The sequence below is a fragment of the Perca fluviatilis genome, chromosome 15, assembly GCF_010015445.1.
Source record: "Perca fluviatilis chromosome 15, GENO_Pfluv_1.0, whole genome shotgun sequence".
Lineage (NCBI taxonomy): Eukaryota > Metazoa > Chordata > Actinopteri > Perciformes > Percidae > Perca > Perca fluviatilis.
In genome coordinates, this window is record NC_053126.1 from 30,465,527 (window position 1) to 30,483,996 (window position 18,470).

The window sequence follows — 18,470 nt, forward strand, 5'->3', positions numbered from 1 at the left end:
CAAATTTCCAGGAATATGTAGAACTTAACCGGAAATAGGTGCCTGCAAAATTAAGTTTAAATTAATAAACACCTACTGCATACTACATAGTTTATGCAACAAACGTTAATTCCAGTTTATGGCATGAAAACAACAATAGTTTGACATTAGTTTAGTTATTGAAACTTCATATGCTGCAAAAATCGATCTACCTGAAGCGTTTTATTTTGAAATTCTCTCGGAAGTCATTATGCATTTTCCTGCTACTACTGTCTATGGTCTTGACGGCTACAAGAAGCCAGACGACAACAAGAAGCGCACGAGACATCACAGACACCCTCATTGTGTTGAAAGGTAGGTGAACGGCATTTTATTTCACACAAACATGGCGCCTATATTGATGTCTATTACAGTTATTATTTAGCAATGAGCGCATTGTGCTTCTTTTTCTCTTTCTCCGGCCACTGAGGCTCATTTATTGTAAAATAGCAGCTAACGGTAACGTTACACCGGACTGGCTTGACAATGGTGCGTACTGAGTGCGCGCGTGAATGTTTGCAATACAATACAGCGCTCACAATCCCGATAATATTTAGTAGCCCAAATGTGTTTTTTGGGCAGCGCGCGCGTGTGTGTGTGTGTGTGTGTGAGAGAGAGAGAGTGAGGGGGGGCGTGTCGTGCTTTGTTATATGTGACCCGTGAGGCTAATTAGATCCCAACTGCGTAGTGTGTGTGTGTGTGTGTACGCGCGCGCGGCATTGTGTGCGTATGTGGACAAGGTGATGGGGGGTACACTGTGACTAATGCTAATAATACAAAATCTGACATTTAAAAAGGTTAAACAAAGAGAAGAGCATTTGAAACACAGCCACACAAACCGTACTGATGGGGTTCATGTGACGTCAAAAAAAAATAAAAACGTGACCACGCACTTGACACTTACTGCCCATTTCGACACAAACACACACCCTACGGAAAGTAGAAAAAAGGATATAAATTTTAGAATATATTTTTAAATTTAAAAAAAAAAAAAGGCAAATTTATAAACTTAAAAAAAATGGAAAAGAAAAACGGGGGGGGGGTTGTTTTTTTTTTTTTTTTTTTGGTGGATGTTGTTTTTTTTTTTTTTTTTTTTTTTTTTTTTTTTTTTTTTTTGTTTTTTTTTTTTTTTTTATAAATGGGGGGGGGGGGGGAATTGGTGGTTTGGGGGACGGAGGGAGGAGGGGAGGTGATGGAGGAGGGGGCGAATAAATAAGGGAGTAATGGAGGGAGGAGGAGAGGAAGGAGGGAACATTGGGGGAGACACGTGCGTGGGGCAAAGAGAGGGAGAGTATGGGGCAACGGGGGGAGTTGTTGATCTCGAGGATGATAAAAAGAGAAGGAGAGAGAGGAGAGATGAGAAGGAGGGAAAGAGAATGGAGGGAGAAAGGTATGAGCGGAGGAGAAGCAAGATGACGAGGGAGAGGGTAGCAGATGGAGTTCACAGCAGTGTTACTAGTTTGTGCGTGTTTGGCTGTTTTTATAGTTCAGGTAAACAGTAGCTGAGCAAGCTTTTGTTCCTCTTATCTATTGCTCTCCTACTGTTCTGTATATCATTTATATATTTTTTATTATAATCAGCACTACAGTCGCGATCAAAAGTGCAATTAGGACACGCAATAAAGAACGGAAAAGCCGCCTCGTACAGAACAGTTTTCTGTTAAGTTTTAATACTGGGTTGTAGGGGTGTAAATCACACGTTTTATCACGATATATTGATTTATATATTGATATGATTCTTTGGACAATGGATATTTACTGATATCACAAAGTCTGCCACGATACCTTTTTGATTTGGATTGATTTCAGGGCCCTGCGACTCATACGAGATGCAACCCGTTCTCACTCCGAACTCGTAAAATACGGACGTTTGGACAGTGGCTGTCAGCGTCTGAAGCGATGAAAAAAGCGCCCTTCAGCGTGTTTTTTAGAACGTACCGGGAGAGCAGCAGCTACACGGGGTTTAGCGAGTAGTGTGTATGTAAGGGGGAAATTCCGCGCAGGGAGGTTGGTCGGGGTGGTGGATGGGTCAAACACATGGGGCACACCCACGGCCCTTTCCTAAACTCAACCGTCCCGTTATTCCCGCAGTCATGGAAACGTAAGCCCGCCCACGAGATTTTCCTTAACCTAACTGCGTGAAAAGGGTAACCAGTGACGTAGCTCAAACACAGCGTTTGTGATTCGACTGCTTTTCGCATGTAAACATGAACGCTACTGTCTTTATAATCTATCTTTTTAATAAACTTTCTGTAAACTTACAATGTTCTCAATGCTTCGGTTTACATGTAGGGACCATCATTATGCTACTGTTGAAGTGCGGTGATATTTTGAGCCTTGTTAGTGGTATAGAAATAGCGATTTACCATCTGCCCCGAAAGCTAGCGTTAGCGGCTAACCACTGGTTTGCGGGAGCTTGTTTAAAGCTAGAGACGATTCGATTAGCATGAAAACATGTCCCAGAGAACGTTCGACTCGGTACACATATGTTATTAACCCCTAGGTTCACTTTGCGCCGGAATTGTCCTTTTAAAGCACCGCCTACTGACCAGTCAATACTCGGTTGATAACGGCGTCACCATTCTTAGAAGATCCGGTGGAGCTCGGTGCGTGGAGAGAGAGAGAGAGAGCTCATAAAAGTTAAAACATTTAGAGACCGACAACCCCGGCAACGTTCCCTGATGGGCATTTTTATGAACGATATAGATTTTCAGCCGAGGAAATTACGCTATTTGTCGGCTTCTTGAGCCGTGTGGTGCCAATGCCACGCATCGGTTTGAATTATGTTTTTATATCTCACGATCGCATACACTGCCAGGGTTGCAACTGATAATATAATAGGCCAGTAGCCAAGGAGGACACGGAGGATTAAAAAAACATGATGGACTCTTCAGACGAGGTCGTTAACTTCACCACAATCACGCCACAATCTTCTGAACATAGCCATACTGAGAAATCCAGAGAGAGCTGTGTGGAGCTGAGACTCTTAATTAGCTTTGTAGCAACTGATGGCTTGAATGTAACGGACGTTCTTTATTATCAAAAAGTAAGAGATAGAGAATAAAACAAATAGAATTTTTTTGGAGACCCTGACTTAATACAACAAATATCACAGATAAGTGGTGTTATTTATGTTTTATTTATGTTAATGAATGAATAACAAGACATTGCAGGACTGAAATCCTAAAGATATGTTTAAGTGTCAACCAGAAAGCGCTAACAGGTATATTTTTTTCATCCATGGAACTGTTGAAATCTCAGTATTGATGTTAGTAATGGCTTGATAAATCCAGTTTTTGCCGGATCTCATTTTTAGTCCAGCTGCCTCCTCCTGCCTCTGTAGCTCTTTGAAAACCTGAAAAAAAAAAAAGTTTCCTTGATCCTAAAAATAAAAAATTAACCGCATCTGGCTACAACTGGATCAGACTTTCACCTAGATTTACTATCTCGTGGTGTTTCCCACCCCACTTGCCGTCATCCACTTGCATGTAATCGGTGAGAAAGATTGATAATAGTGGGTGATATATGTAAATCCCCTTTTTCAGATAGGCCTAACACTATTTACATGCAGTCATCCCTCCATCCTCTTCTCCTCTTCACACGTTTACATATTTTTTACGTCTTTAAAGATTTTCTTTTTACGTCATCTTCTCTTCCACTCTCCTGCTCTTGCCTGAGGTGTTGCATAATGCCTACTCAGGCATACGCAGCTGTGTGTGTGTGTGTGTGTGTGTGTGTGTGTGTGTGTGTGTGTGTGTGTGTGTGTGTGTGTGTGTGTGTGTGTGTGTGTGTGTGTGTGAAAGCAAAGCCGACGGTTTCCACGGCAGCCACGAGCCGTAGCAGCAGCATTGCCAGAAAGATAGATAGAGAGATAGATAGCGTTAAAGATGTAGAAGGGATTTTATACATATGTAGTTAAATGGTGCGTGTGTTGTTCTCCTCTCTCTCTACCCAAAATTGCCATTGTGTTTTCTGTTGTCATGGCAAATGTATAGTATTAGTTACGCCCGCATTCCCCTCTCCCTTCTCGAAGAGTCTATTGAGGTGTTCGAGTCACGCTCTAAATGCCTGGCGTCATATTTTATGACGTCACCACCCCAATAAAAGAAAAGAAATCCTCGATTTGAATAAAGGGACCCATCCGATTTAAACAAGTTTGTCTTTTCTACTTTTTTTAATGCCTAGAAATCGTCAGTTTCGCCAGCATAAATTCATGTAGGCAGCAGGCTTATCCAATAAGGGCATAAATGAATGAAGAAGCCGCACGCTTGGGCTTATAGCAACATGAAGCTATGACAGAAACAATGCTCTGGAGTTACTTGAAATAGTTTGGATTAGAGCCCGAACGATAAAGGATTTTTAAAGGGGAGCTATGCACTTTATTTTTTTTTTTTTATTTACCTTAACTGAACAGCTTCGGAGTCATTGGAATGGTTATATGACTTTTTTCGGGTTCAATGGTGGTCGTCTTGATTCCCCCTAGCGCCTGTGAGCGGAATCCCTGTTCCCACCTCCAACCCATCTCCGTTTTTATTTTATTTTTTAAATATTCATTCAATGGCCATTATAAATGCCGATACCGATAGTTTGGATCACACAGGTCTGAAACAATCCTACACAGCAGCCACCACTGGAATCTTAATTCTAAGTCTGGTATTTTGCATTTCTTTAAACCAATCACAATCGTCTTGGCCGGCGCTAAGTACATTCTTTCCTTTTGTATTTTTTTTATCTGTAGTTTTTGAATATTTGTTATAGTACTCTATCCTATTTATTAGGGGTGTGACGAGACGCGAGATCTCGTTTTACGAGATCTCGCGAGATTACGAACGGCTGGTGTTCGTCTTGTCTGTCACTCTTTCGCCGTTTATTATTTCCACAGGAAAACCAAAATGTTGCCACACAAATGATTTAAAAGTGGCAGGGGGATCTTCAATAGTAATTTCACGCTCCATCACGCTGACATCACATCGCCTCACGAGACAACTTTTCACCTCGACGAGAAATCTCGTCACGTTTTAATCTCGCGAGATCTCGTAAAACGTCACACCCTTACTATTTATTATTTCTTGTATAGGCTGATATTTTGCTGCTGTAGCATTGAAATTTCCCTATTTGGGATCAATAAAGTCTAATTAATTGAATAAAATCTAAGCTCTGGACGCAGCCACGGTGGCTCTGCAAAATAGTCTCGGGAAGGAACTTGTTTTAGTGTTTTGTGTTTGGTTTTAGTCAGGAACTTGAACATTTGCATCCCAAAAAAAGAAAACGGCACATATACAATATGAAATTAAGTTAACTGTAAACAGTAATGTGAGCTATTTAAATTAGCTGGATATACATGGTTAAACCTCATTAGCTCTTACCAGTGTATCTCCGTGTGCATTTTGTCCACAGCAAGGCCCACCAATCGGTCCCCAAAACGGTCCAGTTAGAGAGGAAATGCCATAAACATATTCTTTGTAAATCATTACAATCATTCTGTGAAAGAACCAAGCAGGCCTGCCTGGTTGAACCATCCAAATTAGCTTCAAACCGTTGCCATTTTCAGCGTGTAGCTTGCTAGCTCGAACTTTTGTTGTGTTTACCCGAAGCAAAAGGATTTTGCGGACACACACAGAGAGCGGAAGTATTTGACTATTCTCACAATTTTATCCACATCCTCTCTCTCTCTCTCTCTCTCTCTCTCTCTCTCCCTCCATTTGTTTTTATCTTTCTTTCTCTCTCAGATTGACTGAAGCTCTACCATGCCTGTGGCCTCAACCAGGACAGAGCCTGGTGAGACCAGACACCTTCCTCCTCATTAGCGCCTAAAACCATTTGACTATGTTTTCTTTGTTCATGTCCCCCCCCCACCACCACCACCTTCACATCTAATTTACAAAAGGATTCTTCAGTGTGTAAAATAGTGCTGTGCAATTATTCAAAATTTTAATCGCGGTTACGATTTCAGCTCCTAACGATCACATAAACAGAATAATCGAGAAATACGATTATTTTTGCACATTACCTTTTGCCACTGAACTCTTATTTTGTCAAAAAAGTTCCAATGGGAAAAGTATTCAGGGTAATTTCACAGTTCTAGGTGTTTTCACTATTCATTTGTTTAACTCTTTAAGTTCAATAATTGCAACATCTTTCCAGAAGTCAATGAGTAAATCGTGTTAAATAATCAGGATTCCAATATTGACCAAAATAATCGTGATTGTGATTCTTTTCCATAATCAAGCAGCCCTAGTGTAAAAGCAAGTATGAGAATCTCTGACCTAAGTAAAAGTAAGAAATGTTACTCTAAGTAAAGTAAGGTTTCTGTTGAAAACTGCCCCTGTAATAGTAGCTGCAGATGTAGCTCTTTGAAGATGATTCAGGGGAGACTTTTAACACTTAATATCATTTGGACTGTAATAACAGCATTTCAGCAGGATACTTTATTTTTTTGCCATCTCAAAAGTATCTGGCTACAGAATACGCTCCATCTTGTGCAAGGATATGAAAAAGCTGTGAGTTACTGTTATTAGATTTAATACATAGATTCAACTTAACCCGTGGCCTAAACTGTTCTGAATACTTTTTGTTTTCACACTCCTCCTATTACCCCTACACATTCAACCTAGGGTCATTGTAAACAAAGGGCTGAAACCAACACAACTTCACACCTGGATTGCTTTAGTTTTCCACAAATAAAACCTTTACCACCAGAATAAGGTACTGTAGAATAGGCTTTAATCACATACACGTTTTACACACCGTTGCTTTAACTTAAACTTTAAGGGGATATATATACCTATAATTTAAAAAAAAGGCTTTTCACAATTCCACAATTCTACCAGTAATGACTGTGTGATGTGTGACTGTGTAATGGTGTGTGTGTGTGTGCGTGTGTTATAGTGCCCCAGGTGTTGGACGCTATGAGTGACACCACCACCAGCTCCACCACGGCCAATGACCTGGACCTCATCTACCTCAAAGGCATCATGGAGAGCCCTCTGGTGTGGTATACACACACACACACACACACACACACACACACACACACACACACACACACACACACACACACACACACACACACACACACACACACACACACACACACACACTTTTAATTACATCAGTATTAATTTAAATAGACTTACGGCATGTGGTTGTGCACATACTGTACATTGTAAAGACACATCCCTTTTATGTTGTTGTGTCTATGTGTATCCAAGTCTATGTATTTTATACATTTATCACGGACAATACCTATAACATTATCACAACCAGGTGTGGATGTCTAGCCTCTGCTAATTTGCAGTCCCTGTCCCTGGTCGGGCTTTTACAAAAACAACAACAATTGTGTCGCTAAGGGCCACCATTAGTGCTCACATCTCTTTTGTTGTTTTAGCCATAATTTGTCTTTTGTGTTACACTTTTACTTCTGTTTTGGGATTTAAGTTCCGTGGATAAAGAATTCCATAAGTGTATACTTTTTACTGACCACAAGGATTGACCTAAATTTGTTCTGCACATTCTACAAATCTGGTTAGCTACTCCTCTTGTCGTGGTTAGGCCATTGTTTTTCCCTGTAAGGAGTTTAGACACGGCGCCTTATGTGCCATATGTGTGTCTTTGTTTGTTAGGAGCAAGAGGAGAGCCTTAAGGAGCCGCGTCCGTCGCCAGTGAGGGAGAACAACGTGGAGCTCCTGCAGGAGATCCTCAGTGACCTGGACCCCTTCACACACCACTCCGACACCGCAGCAGAGCTCACCCGCATACTCACACAGCCTCACTTTAAGGTGCAGAACACACACACATATACATGTAAAACTATAGTATATTCTCAGTTGTTTTGCTAAATCTGATAATAAAATAGTTCTTTTTAAAGATCTGACTCTTTTCTCATCACACGGTTATAAAAAAAAAAGCAAATAGTCTTTAGGGGTGGGAGAAAAAAAACAAAAATTGTATGTATCGCGATTTTTTGGCGACGATTATTATTATTTTGTTTCACCAATGATTCACTTAAATATTTCCTGTTGATAACGGTACTGCTGACTACATCATATCCTTTTCCAGCAAACCAGCGCAAAGCAAAAAATGCTGAAAATACATGTAGTAGTACTAGTAGTACTTCTTTACAAATGAAAAAAATGTCAGACTGACTGACTGACATGTGATGTGCATTCTTTTCAGTAAACACTTTTTAGAAATGTCTCTAGAAGTGTATTATTCAACTTTTATTGTTGTTAATGAAGGAAAAGAAAATCGCAATACTCAATACTATCAAATCGCAAAATACTTTACAAATCAGATCGGCACCCATGTATCGTGAAAAAATCGAATCAAGACAAATGCATATCATCCCCAGCCCTAATAGTGTAAGATATTGTGAAATGTCTTACATTGAATTTCTTCCTTTTTGGTTTGTCAGTCTCTACTGGAAACTCATGATTCAGTGGCGTCCCAGGCATGCGATAGCCCACCCCCCAGCCCATGTGATTTTGTGGATAATGAGCAGGAGGATGGCCACACACAAAACGTTCCACCGGACGCAATCCGCATGGTGGGCATACGCAAAGTGGCGGGGGAGAACCTGGTAGGTAACCTTAAAGCATAAACAGTTGACACAGCTGAGTTCATTCCATGTAGGTTTTCACTTTTCTGCTCCAAGCACTCCTAATGTTTGTTATAAAAGCATTTAATCAGTAATTCAAAGATGCAGTAAAAGTATTCATAAAAAGAAAAACTGAGCACCAGTTCCTCTTTCCTGAATGTTGTGCTTTTAGTAAAACAGTAGACAACAGTAGGTCATGCGTGGGTTTACTTCCTACTGTACTGTAGGTGCTGATTGTATTATTATATATAAACAATAGCCTACATTCATTATTTTTCAGGGTGTGACATTTAAAGTAGAGGGGGGTGAGCTGATCATAGCCCGAATCCTCCATGGAGGGATGATAGACCAGCAAGGACTGCTGCACGTGGGAGATATAATCAAAGAGGTAAGAAAGACCATTAACTAGGTATGACCTTTACAGACCCCTTCCATTCTTTTCACTCATGGAGGTGCCTTAAAATCTCAGTAGTTCTTTGTTGACATGACTTTGAAACCTTGGTTTTGATCTCTCCATAAACACTGTTACACCTTTCACACCAATGGCTCAATCAATGTTATACCCAGGTCGACTGTGTGTTTGAATGGGTTAACCCTACTTGATCTACTCCGCTTCGACGACCCAGTTTGCGAGGTGGGTTAGTTCAGGGTAGACAAGGGTCGATTTCAATGTGAATTGCTCACGACCTTGGTTGCTAACAGCCAGGGCAGGAAGAATTATGTAATTGGTTGAAAATGAGAGTGGGGCAGTTGTCACAGTTCACCGCACACTTTGAAACAAACAACAACATCAATTTTGTCTCACTGTGCTTTACTGGGTTTTCACCATAGGCTGCTTAAAATTAGGATTTTCACAGGCAGCTTCAAGAACAGCAGAGCGGAGCTGTTCAATTCATTTCCGAACAGTACGCTGACAGTGGGTGCCCTGATGTTAACTAGTCTGCCTTTTGCAGAGCGGTAGCGGAGTTTTACAGGCAAATGACAGCAAAGCCCAACTTTACTTTTAATGGAATCAAACAAAGAGAAATGTTCTCCCCTCGTATTAAAATAGTAAAAACTCGATACTAGCGTAACCTACTTTCTTGTCCAGCTGCTGCAATAAATAGGTAGAAGAGAAATCAGTCTGCACAAAATCATCTGATAAGTGTTTGATGGTTATTTAATTGTCCTTAAAAACGTAATCACTGCGAACACAAACACCAAATAAGCTTTATTTCTCTCTCCCTACTGTACAATAACAAATTCAGGTAGCTACAAAACATTAGTTCTGCTGGTTTACAGATGGACTGGAGTACGTGATGTTAGCTGTTCACTGAATATGACGTGTAAAGCCCCGCCCATTTCTAGCACTTAATGTAATTGTTATGCATTGCTCCTGGTTGGTGACCTAGGTGATTTCTGAATTGTCATGACCAGGGATATGCCCATGTTGACTGGCTTGGTTTAAATTTCCAAAAGAAGGATTTAACACTGATCAGACAACCCTAGCCCAACCCTGGTCAGCATTGTGAAAGAAGTTTAGCTGTCCCCAACTAAAGTGTCTCTTAAAGAAATTGTTAGATTTTTGGGGGAGAAAATGAGGAGATTGACAACACTTTTATGCCCGTACGCTAAATATGAAGCTATGGCCAAAAGCTGGTTAGCTTAGCCTAGCACAAAAGCAATGGAAACAACAGGAGTAAATAGCCTGGCTGTGTCAAAAGGTAAAACATTAGTAAATGTGTATCCTTGGCTAACAGTGGAGTACCTCAAGGCTCTGTCCTAGGTCCTCTAGTTTACTGTTTTTGGCTCACCAAACTCTAATTATTTGCAATATTTGTAAACTCCTTGGTAACCTGTCAACATCCATTACAAGTGCTGCAAATGTGGTTATTAATGTGTCAGTTAAGAAACTTTCTTTTATCCAATGTGTTGGCAGGTGAATGGACGAGAGGTGGGCCGGGATGCCAGGGTGCTGCAGGAGGAGCTGCAAGCAGCGAGTGTGAGCGTAGTTCTGAAGATACTGCCCAGCTACCATGAGGCCATACCGCCTAGAAAGGTGACAGAACACACTACACACAGAGTGGACATACGTGGTCATAGTACCATACACCATAACCTATGGCTGGCGACAGTGGATTATGAAATAGCCAGAAATATGATTAAATAAATAGCATACATTGTCAAATGCACATTTGAGGACATATAGGTCTGTATCTGTTTCTCCAGGTGTTCTTTAAGTGTCACTATGACTACGACCCGGCCAACGACAACCTGATTCCCTGTAAGGAGGCAGGCTTGAGGTTTGAGACAGGAGACATCCTGCAGATAGTCAACCAGGATGATGTCAACTGGTGGCAGGTGGAGTACAAAAAACGTGTACACATTTTCACTTTTTTGTGTTCTGTTGGCTCTACTAATGTATATACTGTGTGTGTGTGTGTGTGTGTGTGTGTGTGTGTGTGTGTGTGTGTGTGTGTGTGTGTGTGTGTGTGTGTGTGCGTGATACAGGGCCGTCATGTGGAGGGTGGTAGCACGGGGCTGATACCCAGTCAGATGCTGGAGGAGAAGAGGAAAGCGTTTGTCAAGAGAGACGTGGAACTGGCGCCAGCAGGTAACTGGAAAGGAAGAATAATGAGAACAAAGAAAAACATAGTGATGATCAATAAAGTGTACTTTGTTATTGTTCCCATCTCCAGTCTTTTGCTGTCTTACACTGCCATCTGGTGGTGCAATGAAATGTCTACATATGAATGTCATTTACAGTTCAAGCACCAATGACCGGGGGAGATTTTGGCTACATCTACACTACTAAGTTTTAGCTCCAGTAGCAGAACTAATCTCCGTCCATATTAACACGACTGACAACGCATATCACATGACCATTCGCATACACTGGGCATGCGTGTGCCGATGTAAACTCTGTGATTGAAAATCATGGATGTATGAGTTGAAAATACAGAAAATACTTTGGAGAAAGAACAACAATGGCGAAAAGTAAGATCAGGGATTTATTAGCTTGGAGGTGGAACTGTTACTGAAAGATATGTAAGTCTATTTAACTGATAAGACTGACTGACTAGCATCGTCGTTTCCAAAGGTCTCTGTTTGTGCACATTAAGCTTGCAAAGCAACCTCAGAGTTTTCGTACCAAATTGGGGTCAGCAGTGTTTCCATATTTCTCCTTTTCAGGGGCTCGGAAACACCGTAGTAGTGTGAACGCGAGGCGTAAAAGTAGCACAAGATATTTGTTTTTAAACCAAAATGTAGTAGTGTAAATGCAGCCTTAAGGTTTATCGAAATTTCAAAATCCGCAGTATAGTCTAAGAATAATATCATGTCTAAAGAAGCTGTCGACTTGAAAGAATATCAAGTTGATAGTAGGCTAGAGAAGATGACAGCAAAGCCCCAGAGATGTGAGTCGTGTTTTTCCAATTCATCCTGCTAATAATAACCACCCACCCTTGAAGGGAAAGTTAGATGAGTCCAGTAACTTCCTCTATGCTGGTTGCCATGCAAATTTTCCTGACCAAGAAATAGTTTGGCACAAATTCCTGCTATATGAGCCAGTGATTGGGAGGCATCAATGATGATAATCAGCTAATGTCTGACTTCTGTTAACTAATGCTATGCCCCATTTATGTGACAGGGAATCTTTGTACTGGTGTCGGAGGGAAAAAGAAGAAGAAAATGATGTATGTGACCACCAAAAATGCAGGTAACAAAGCCAACGTGGATTTATTTGTTTGGCCCTGTTGGTAAATTATATCCGACTATTTCATTTTTCCCTGTAAAACAGTGAAACTTCTTTTTTCCCCTCTTTTTTTCCAACTCTTCTACTCTTCTTTCACATTGGTCTTTCCCTCTACCCTACTTTCCGTCACTTAAACCTTCCTCTCTTTCTTCCTGTCTCAGAGTTCGACAGGCATGAGATATTGCTCTACGAGGAGGTGGCCAAGGTCCCGCCTTTCAAGAGGAAAACTCTGATTTTGATTGGTGCCCAGGGTGTGGGGCGGCGGAGACTGAAGAACAAGCTTCTACTGAGGGATCCACTGCTCTTTGGCACCACCATTCCATGTATGAAGTTGAATATATATTAAAGTAGTCTATTGCTAGGCACATTAAGGTTGTAATCCTTAAGATCGCTGGGTAAACATCATAGAGCAGCAACAAGCTGATACACATATTAGGAGTGATTTTAACAAACTAAAAGCTTCTTAAGATGAGGGGAAATGCCTGTGGTTGCATACATAACAAGACTGGGTTTTGGTTTCGTTCCAGATACCTCCAGAAAGCCCAAAAAGGAAGATCGCGAGAGTCGGATGTACGCCTTCACCAGCCGCAGCAAGATGGAGGCCGACATCAAGAACGGGCGCTATCTTGAACATGGAGAGTACGACGGCAGCCTGTACGGCATCAAGATCGACTCCATACATGAGGTGGTGGAGGCAGGACGCGTCTGCATACTGGACATCAACCCTCAGGTATGCATATGTACCAGCACAAACACATTAAGAAGCAACTTAACACTTTACTTTAGCATGGAAATGCCCTGTATACAATAATAAAATGCATTACAAGCAGGACTTAACATCCCTATCCCCTGCTGTTACCTCACAACCACACACTACCACAGTAGCATTTCTACTACTTCTCCATAATGTCCACACTAATGATTTCTGTTTGTATACTGTATGTCATGGGGTGAGCGTTGATGGGGGCGAGTAGAACGTGGCATCTCTTTTACCAATTTTTGCGTTGCGTTTTCTTCGATTATCGAGTAAACTCATGATACCATTACATCGCAATCCTAATCGTTGTAGGATTGTAGGGTCAGAGATATACTATGGAAATGGAGTTTGTGACCGGGAGGTTATTTGTTTGAATCCCAGACCGATGGGATAAATCTGGGTAGGGAAGTGAAAGAGCAGCGCTTGTCCCTCCCTCATTACCACCACTGAGGTGCCCTTGAGCAAGGCCCTTAACCCCCCACCTAAAAACACCGTTCCAGTAGAGCTGCTCAGTGGCCAGCAGATCAGACTGTGGCTGTACTGGGCAGCTCCCAGGTGTGAATGTGACAGGTTGTCGTTGCAGGTTGCTTACCTGGTTAAATAAAGGTTAAATAAAAAAAATAATGGAGATAAAATTCTGTCAGTTAAGGGTCATGTGCCTGCTCAAAAGCATCAACTGACATTGTAGGAGAGTACATAGTTAGTCATTCAGTGTCACCAGCTGGGAAACCTCCAGTTGTATGAACTCTCTAAGACACTGCTCCAAATCAAATGCGTTTGTGTTTTCCTGTTGTATTCCAGTCCCTCAAAGTGCTGAGGACCTCGGAGTTCTTGCCCTACGTGGTGTTCCTTCAGTCTCCAGAGTTTGAGGTGCTCAAGGCGATGAACCACTCGGCCGCAGAGGCAGGGGTGGTTCCTAAGACGCTGACGGTAAGGAACACTCGTTGTATGTTCTGTCTGTCTTTCTTTCTTTCTTTCTTTCTTTCTTTTTATTTTGAACCAAAAATAACAGTAACATCAACATATAAAAGCACAATAAGTGCGTAGCAACACACTAAAAGTAAAAACAATATCTATAAAGTGTTATAAATAATACGTTCAATATGTCCGTAAAGGAGCGGGACGAAGCCGAAGCTCCTCATTCAACTCTAAATAGTTCCTGTATATTTGTACACATACAGTATCTCACGAAAGTGAGTACACCCCTCACATTTTAGTAAATATTTAATTATATCTTTTAATGGGACAACACTGAAGAAATTACACTTTGCTACAATGTAGAGATTGGCATTTTCCATAAAATCATCTCTCAATGCAAATCAAACCAGCTATTAGGCTAACCGACATAAAACCATGCCAATCTCTAGGTATGGTGAAGGGTATGTGATGATGTGGGCCTATTTTAATTCCAAAGGCCAAGGTAACTTTATCAGGATGCATAGTATCCTGGATCCATGAAATAACTGGCCTTGAAAAATAAAAATCTGCCTGCCTCTATGGGAATTTAACATAGGGGTGTACTCACTTATGTTGCCAGCGGTTTAGACATTAATGGCTGTGTGTTGAGTTATTTTGAGGGGACTGCACATTTACACTGTTATACAAGCTGTACATTTAATTCTTTACATTGTAGCAAAGTGTCATTTCTTCAGTGTTGTCCCATTAAAAGATATAATGAAATATTTACTAAAATGTGAGGGGTGTACTCACTTTTGTGAGATACTGTATATGTATCATTAAATATTTTATATTAAATATTCATAGCGAGATAACACATAACACCTGCCAATAGGGTAGGGCAATAATTCAATATGATAATTTATCGTCTTTCAATGGAATATCGTGATGAAATCCTATATCGAGATATTGTGATATACAAATCCATTGTCTAAATTGATAATAAAGAGCACATACTAACCCAATTTTCTAAGAAAATCTGTTGTGAAACATTTTGAGGGAATATCATTTGAAGAATTGCAGATTTGTTTTAACACACACTATTTTTGTGCACACGCTTAAACATAGTCACTACATTGCTTTTTTTTCTCTCTATAATTTCACTTGAAACTGTTTAACAAATTATTGATGATTGTTTATCTAAAATCTCCTTTATTTTTATTTTTTTTGTGAAAGTACCAATTTTCAACCTTCCAATATCGCCGCAATATCGACATTGATATATTTGGTCAAGAATATCATGATATCTGATTTTCTTCATATCGCCCAGCCCTACCTACCAAACATTTATTTTCCATTTTGCACCGAACAAGCCACCGTCACAATCAATATCTCTTCATTCTCACGTCCTTTCAATAAAGTGTTTTCATACAACTTTTTAAACTTTTATGTTTTAGCATCTGCTCCAAACCATTCTACAAACTCCCCCCACAGATAGTGCTGCACATACTTTTTTAGAATTGTTCATACACATGTAGAGACAACTAACACATTTCAAGCTCAAGAAGCAGTGAAGCACTCAATATAAACAGGAAATAGATCAGAGAAAAGGTCCTGTGATTACAATAACAATCCAGTAAGAACACGCAAAACCGAGTCACATGTCTTTCCGTTTCAGGATGAAGAGCTACAGAGGACATGCGATGAGAGCGCTAAGATCCAGGCAGCCTGCGGCCACTACTTTGACCTCAGCATCATCAACGACGACTTGGATGAGACCTACCGTACTGTCAAGGTCGCCCTGGAAACGGTTTCTAAAAACCCCCAGTGGGTCCCCGTCACCTGGGTTTTCTAGGTGGAGGCTGTGGAGGGCAGAGGAGGGAGGGAACATACTGTAAGGAAGAAAACAATGATTAATCTAAAGTTTCAACAGAGATTAAATCTGACCATTGCGGGCGCTTAGCGTTTTCTTGCTAAAGTAACTGCTTTGTAGATAAATAACAGGATTTCTTTTTTTCAAAGTCTGTGAATAAGGCGTCCGTTATTTAAACAGGATTATCATTTTCTGTGTAGGGAGGATAGAAAAGAGGGAATAACAAGACACAAGAATGAGGAGGAAAAATGAGGCGAAAAAGAAAGATGAAATTGTGAATGTCAGAAATTCACAGATTTTACCTGAACACATCAGCTGTGTGTGCATGGGTGCATGCATGCATGTGTGTGTGTGTGTGCGTGTGTGTGTGTGTGTGTGTGTGTGTGTGTGTGTGGCATTTAGAGACTTTTTGTATGTTTTTACATGATTTGTGCCATTACTGATGATGATCATCAGCAGACATTATCATTGTTTATATTTTATGATTGGAGAGATCGTTACTGATGGTTACACTTAATCTCCAAGCTACGAGGGCTAGTGAAAGTTATAAACTAAACTTGATCTATTGATCAGGTTTTAACGCCCACAGACCACAAAGATATCTTCAAATTGCTCAACAGTCCAGAAACCCAAAGGTCTTCAATATACAACCGCATGAAATGGTCAGCGATTTCTATTATTTTTTTAACAAGCACATTTTTATGACCGCTTATTTGACTAATCTTTTCAGCCATAAGTTGAAAGTGATCATAAGACCAACACATGCAATGCCTCAGTTGCTGTGTAAAGCGCAGTGATGCAGAAGCCACAGATTTCCTCATGTCAAATTAGTTTTTATTAGAGAATGTTATACTGGCCAAATTATGTTTAACTACAACAAAAACCTCACTGTCCATCCATTTTCTGTCCTTGGTGCGAGCATAGGCCACATTTCTTATCCTGTTCTTTATTTAATATAGTCACACAAACACTCATTCCACTCTAAGAACACAAACAACTATACAAGTAATGAAAAGGCAGAAAGGCCTACAATACACATCACTATATTAAAGTCAGTTGTCATCTAATTAGTAGTTAGAGAAAGAAAAAAGCCACATCTAGAATCATCTTGGGGGTCCCATAGAAAATTGGTTGTAAGTACTGTCATCACACGTAATAACCAGGTCATAGTGGAAGACCTGATGGGTCCATGTTAAAGTCCACTCAGGCCGAGTTATAGCCAGACTTATTGTCAGTTTTCTTTAACAGAAGACTGGAAGGGCTTAAGGTCTACTGCATCTCACTTAAACTAGTGTCTATTTCTAGCATTGTTAGCTAGCTATTGTCCCATTACCGACCGAGCAAGGCTAACAAGGTAGACCAGGAGTTTGGTAACTGACCCTTGGCAAGCTTGTTGGCTCTGACAACTTTATTTCCCCTTTTTATTGAATTAAATGGTGTACAATTGTGACCAACCTAGCATGGGGGGGAAACATAACAGTACAGAATCTTAGCGGTTAGCTCACGGGTTCAGTGATTGATATTTTGTAAAGATATGCAAATGAACCCACATAATGGCTTAAAAATCAGCCAATCAGGGTTATCGTAAAGCAATCAACAACAACAAAAGATGTGATCAGATCAGATGTGAAACAGTTGAGTTATGTAGCTACGTAACAAGCTGTAGAATACCTAAACACAAAAACAGTCACATCATGAACACAGTCAGTGTAACCCGAAATATAAAGACCCCCAGTATGATTGAGAAGGCATTACATAGTTTGAACCCCACATAATACACACACACACACACACACACACACACACCGAAAGCTCCAGTTTACTACAACATTGTATTTCGTAAGAATGGGTAATTCAACACTCATTCTTATGGGGCACCATATTCAAAATTCAGATACAATTTTATAGCTGATATATTTTGATTACTTAGCTCAATTTTCTCACATTTGAGAAAGAAATTTGTGTTAAACATGTTTTATGCAATTGTCAGTATGTTTATAAAAGTAAAATAACATGTAAATGCAAATCTAAATGTAAATCGAAATGTTAAATCGAAATATCAAATCGAAATATTAAATCTAAACCTAAATGTTAAATCTAAATGTTGAATCTAAATCTAAATGTTAAATGTAGAGCTAAATGTTTAGAATATATGGGAATAGCCTATTCTTTGTTTCACCTGCTGATCCCTTGGCTGATCCAGTCAGCGGTGTGGGCGGGGACACTGCAAGGGGCGTGGTCTATTTGCATATTTTCTAAACATTTAGCTTTACATTTAACATTTGGATTTAGATTGAACATTTAGATTTTACATTTAGGTTTAATATTTAGATTTAGATTTAACATTAAGATTTATATTTAATATTTAGGTTTAGATTTAATATTTAGATTTAACATTAAGATTTATATTTAATATTTTACTTTTTATTTTACTTTTATGAACATATTGTTGACAATTGCAAAGAACATGTTTTACACAAATTTCTGTCTTAAATGAAGGAAGAAAAATTAGCTAAATTTGAGGAAAGTGAGCTAAATAAATATATCGGCTATAAAATTGTATCTGAATTTTTACTTTTGGCGCCCCATACATTCT

At 40.0% G+C, this 18,470-nt stretch overlaps 1 protein-coding gene across 1 annotated transcript; it reads left to right on the top strand.

The window, feature by feature from the left end:
- The first annotated feature begins 261 nt into the window (after window positions 1-261).
- Window positions 262-18,187, top strand: mpp2a (membrane protein, palmitoylated 2a (MAGUK p55 subfamily member 2)). Its single transcript, XM_039826096.1, has 14 exons — window positions 262-333; window positions 5,748-5,796; window positions 6,907-7,007; window positions 7,641-7,796; window positions 8,432-8,596; window positions 8,895-9,002; window positions 10,533-10,652; window positions 10,823-10,954; window positions 11,105-11,207; window positions 12,243-12,311; window positions 12,509-12,670; window positions 12,875-13,077; window positions 13,906-14,034; window positions 15,680-18,187. Exons 2-14 carry the CDS (start codon window positions 5,766-5,768, stop codon window positions 15,854-15,856), a joined length of 1,656 nt encoding a protein of 551 aa, XP_039682030.1. The 5' UTR covers window positions 262-333; window positions 5,748-5,765; the 3' UTR covers window positions 15,857-18,187.
- The last annotated feature ends 283 nt before the right edge of the window (window positions 18,188-18,470 follow it).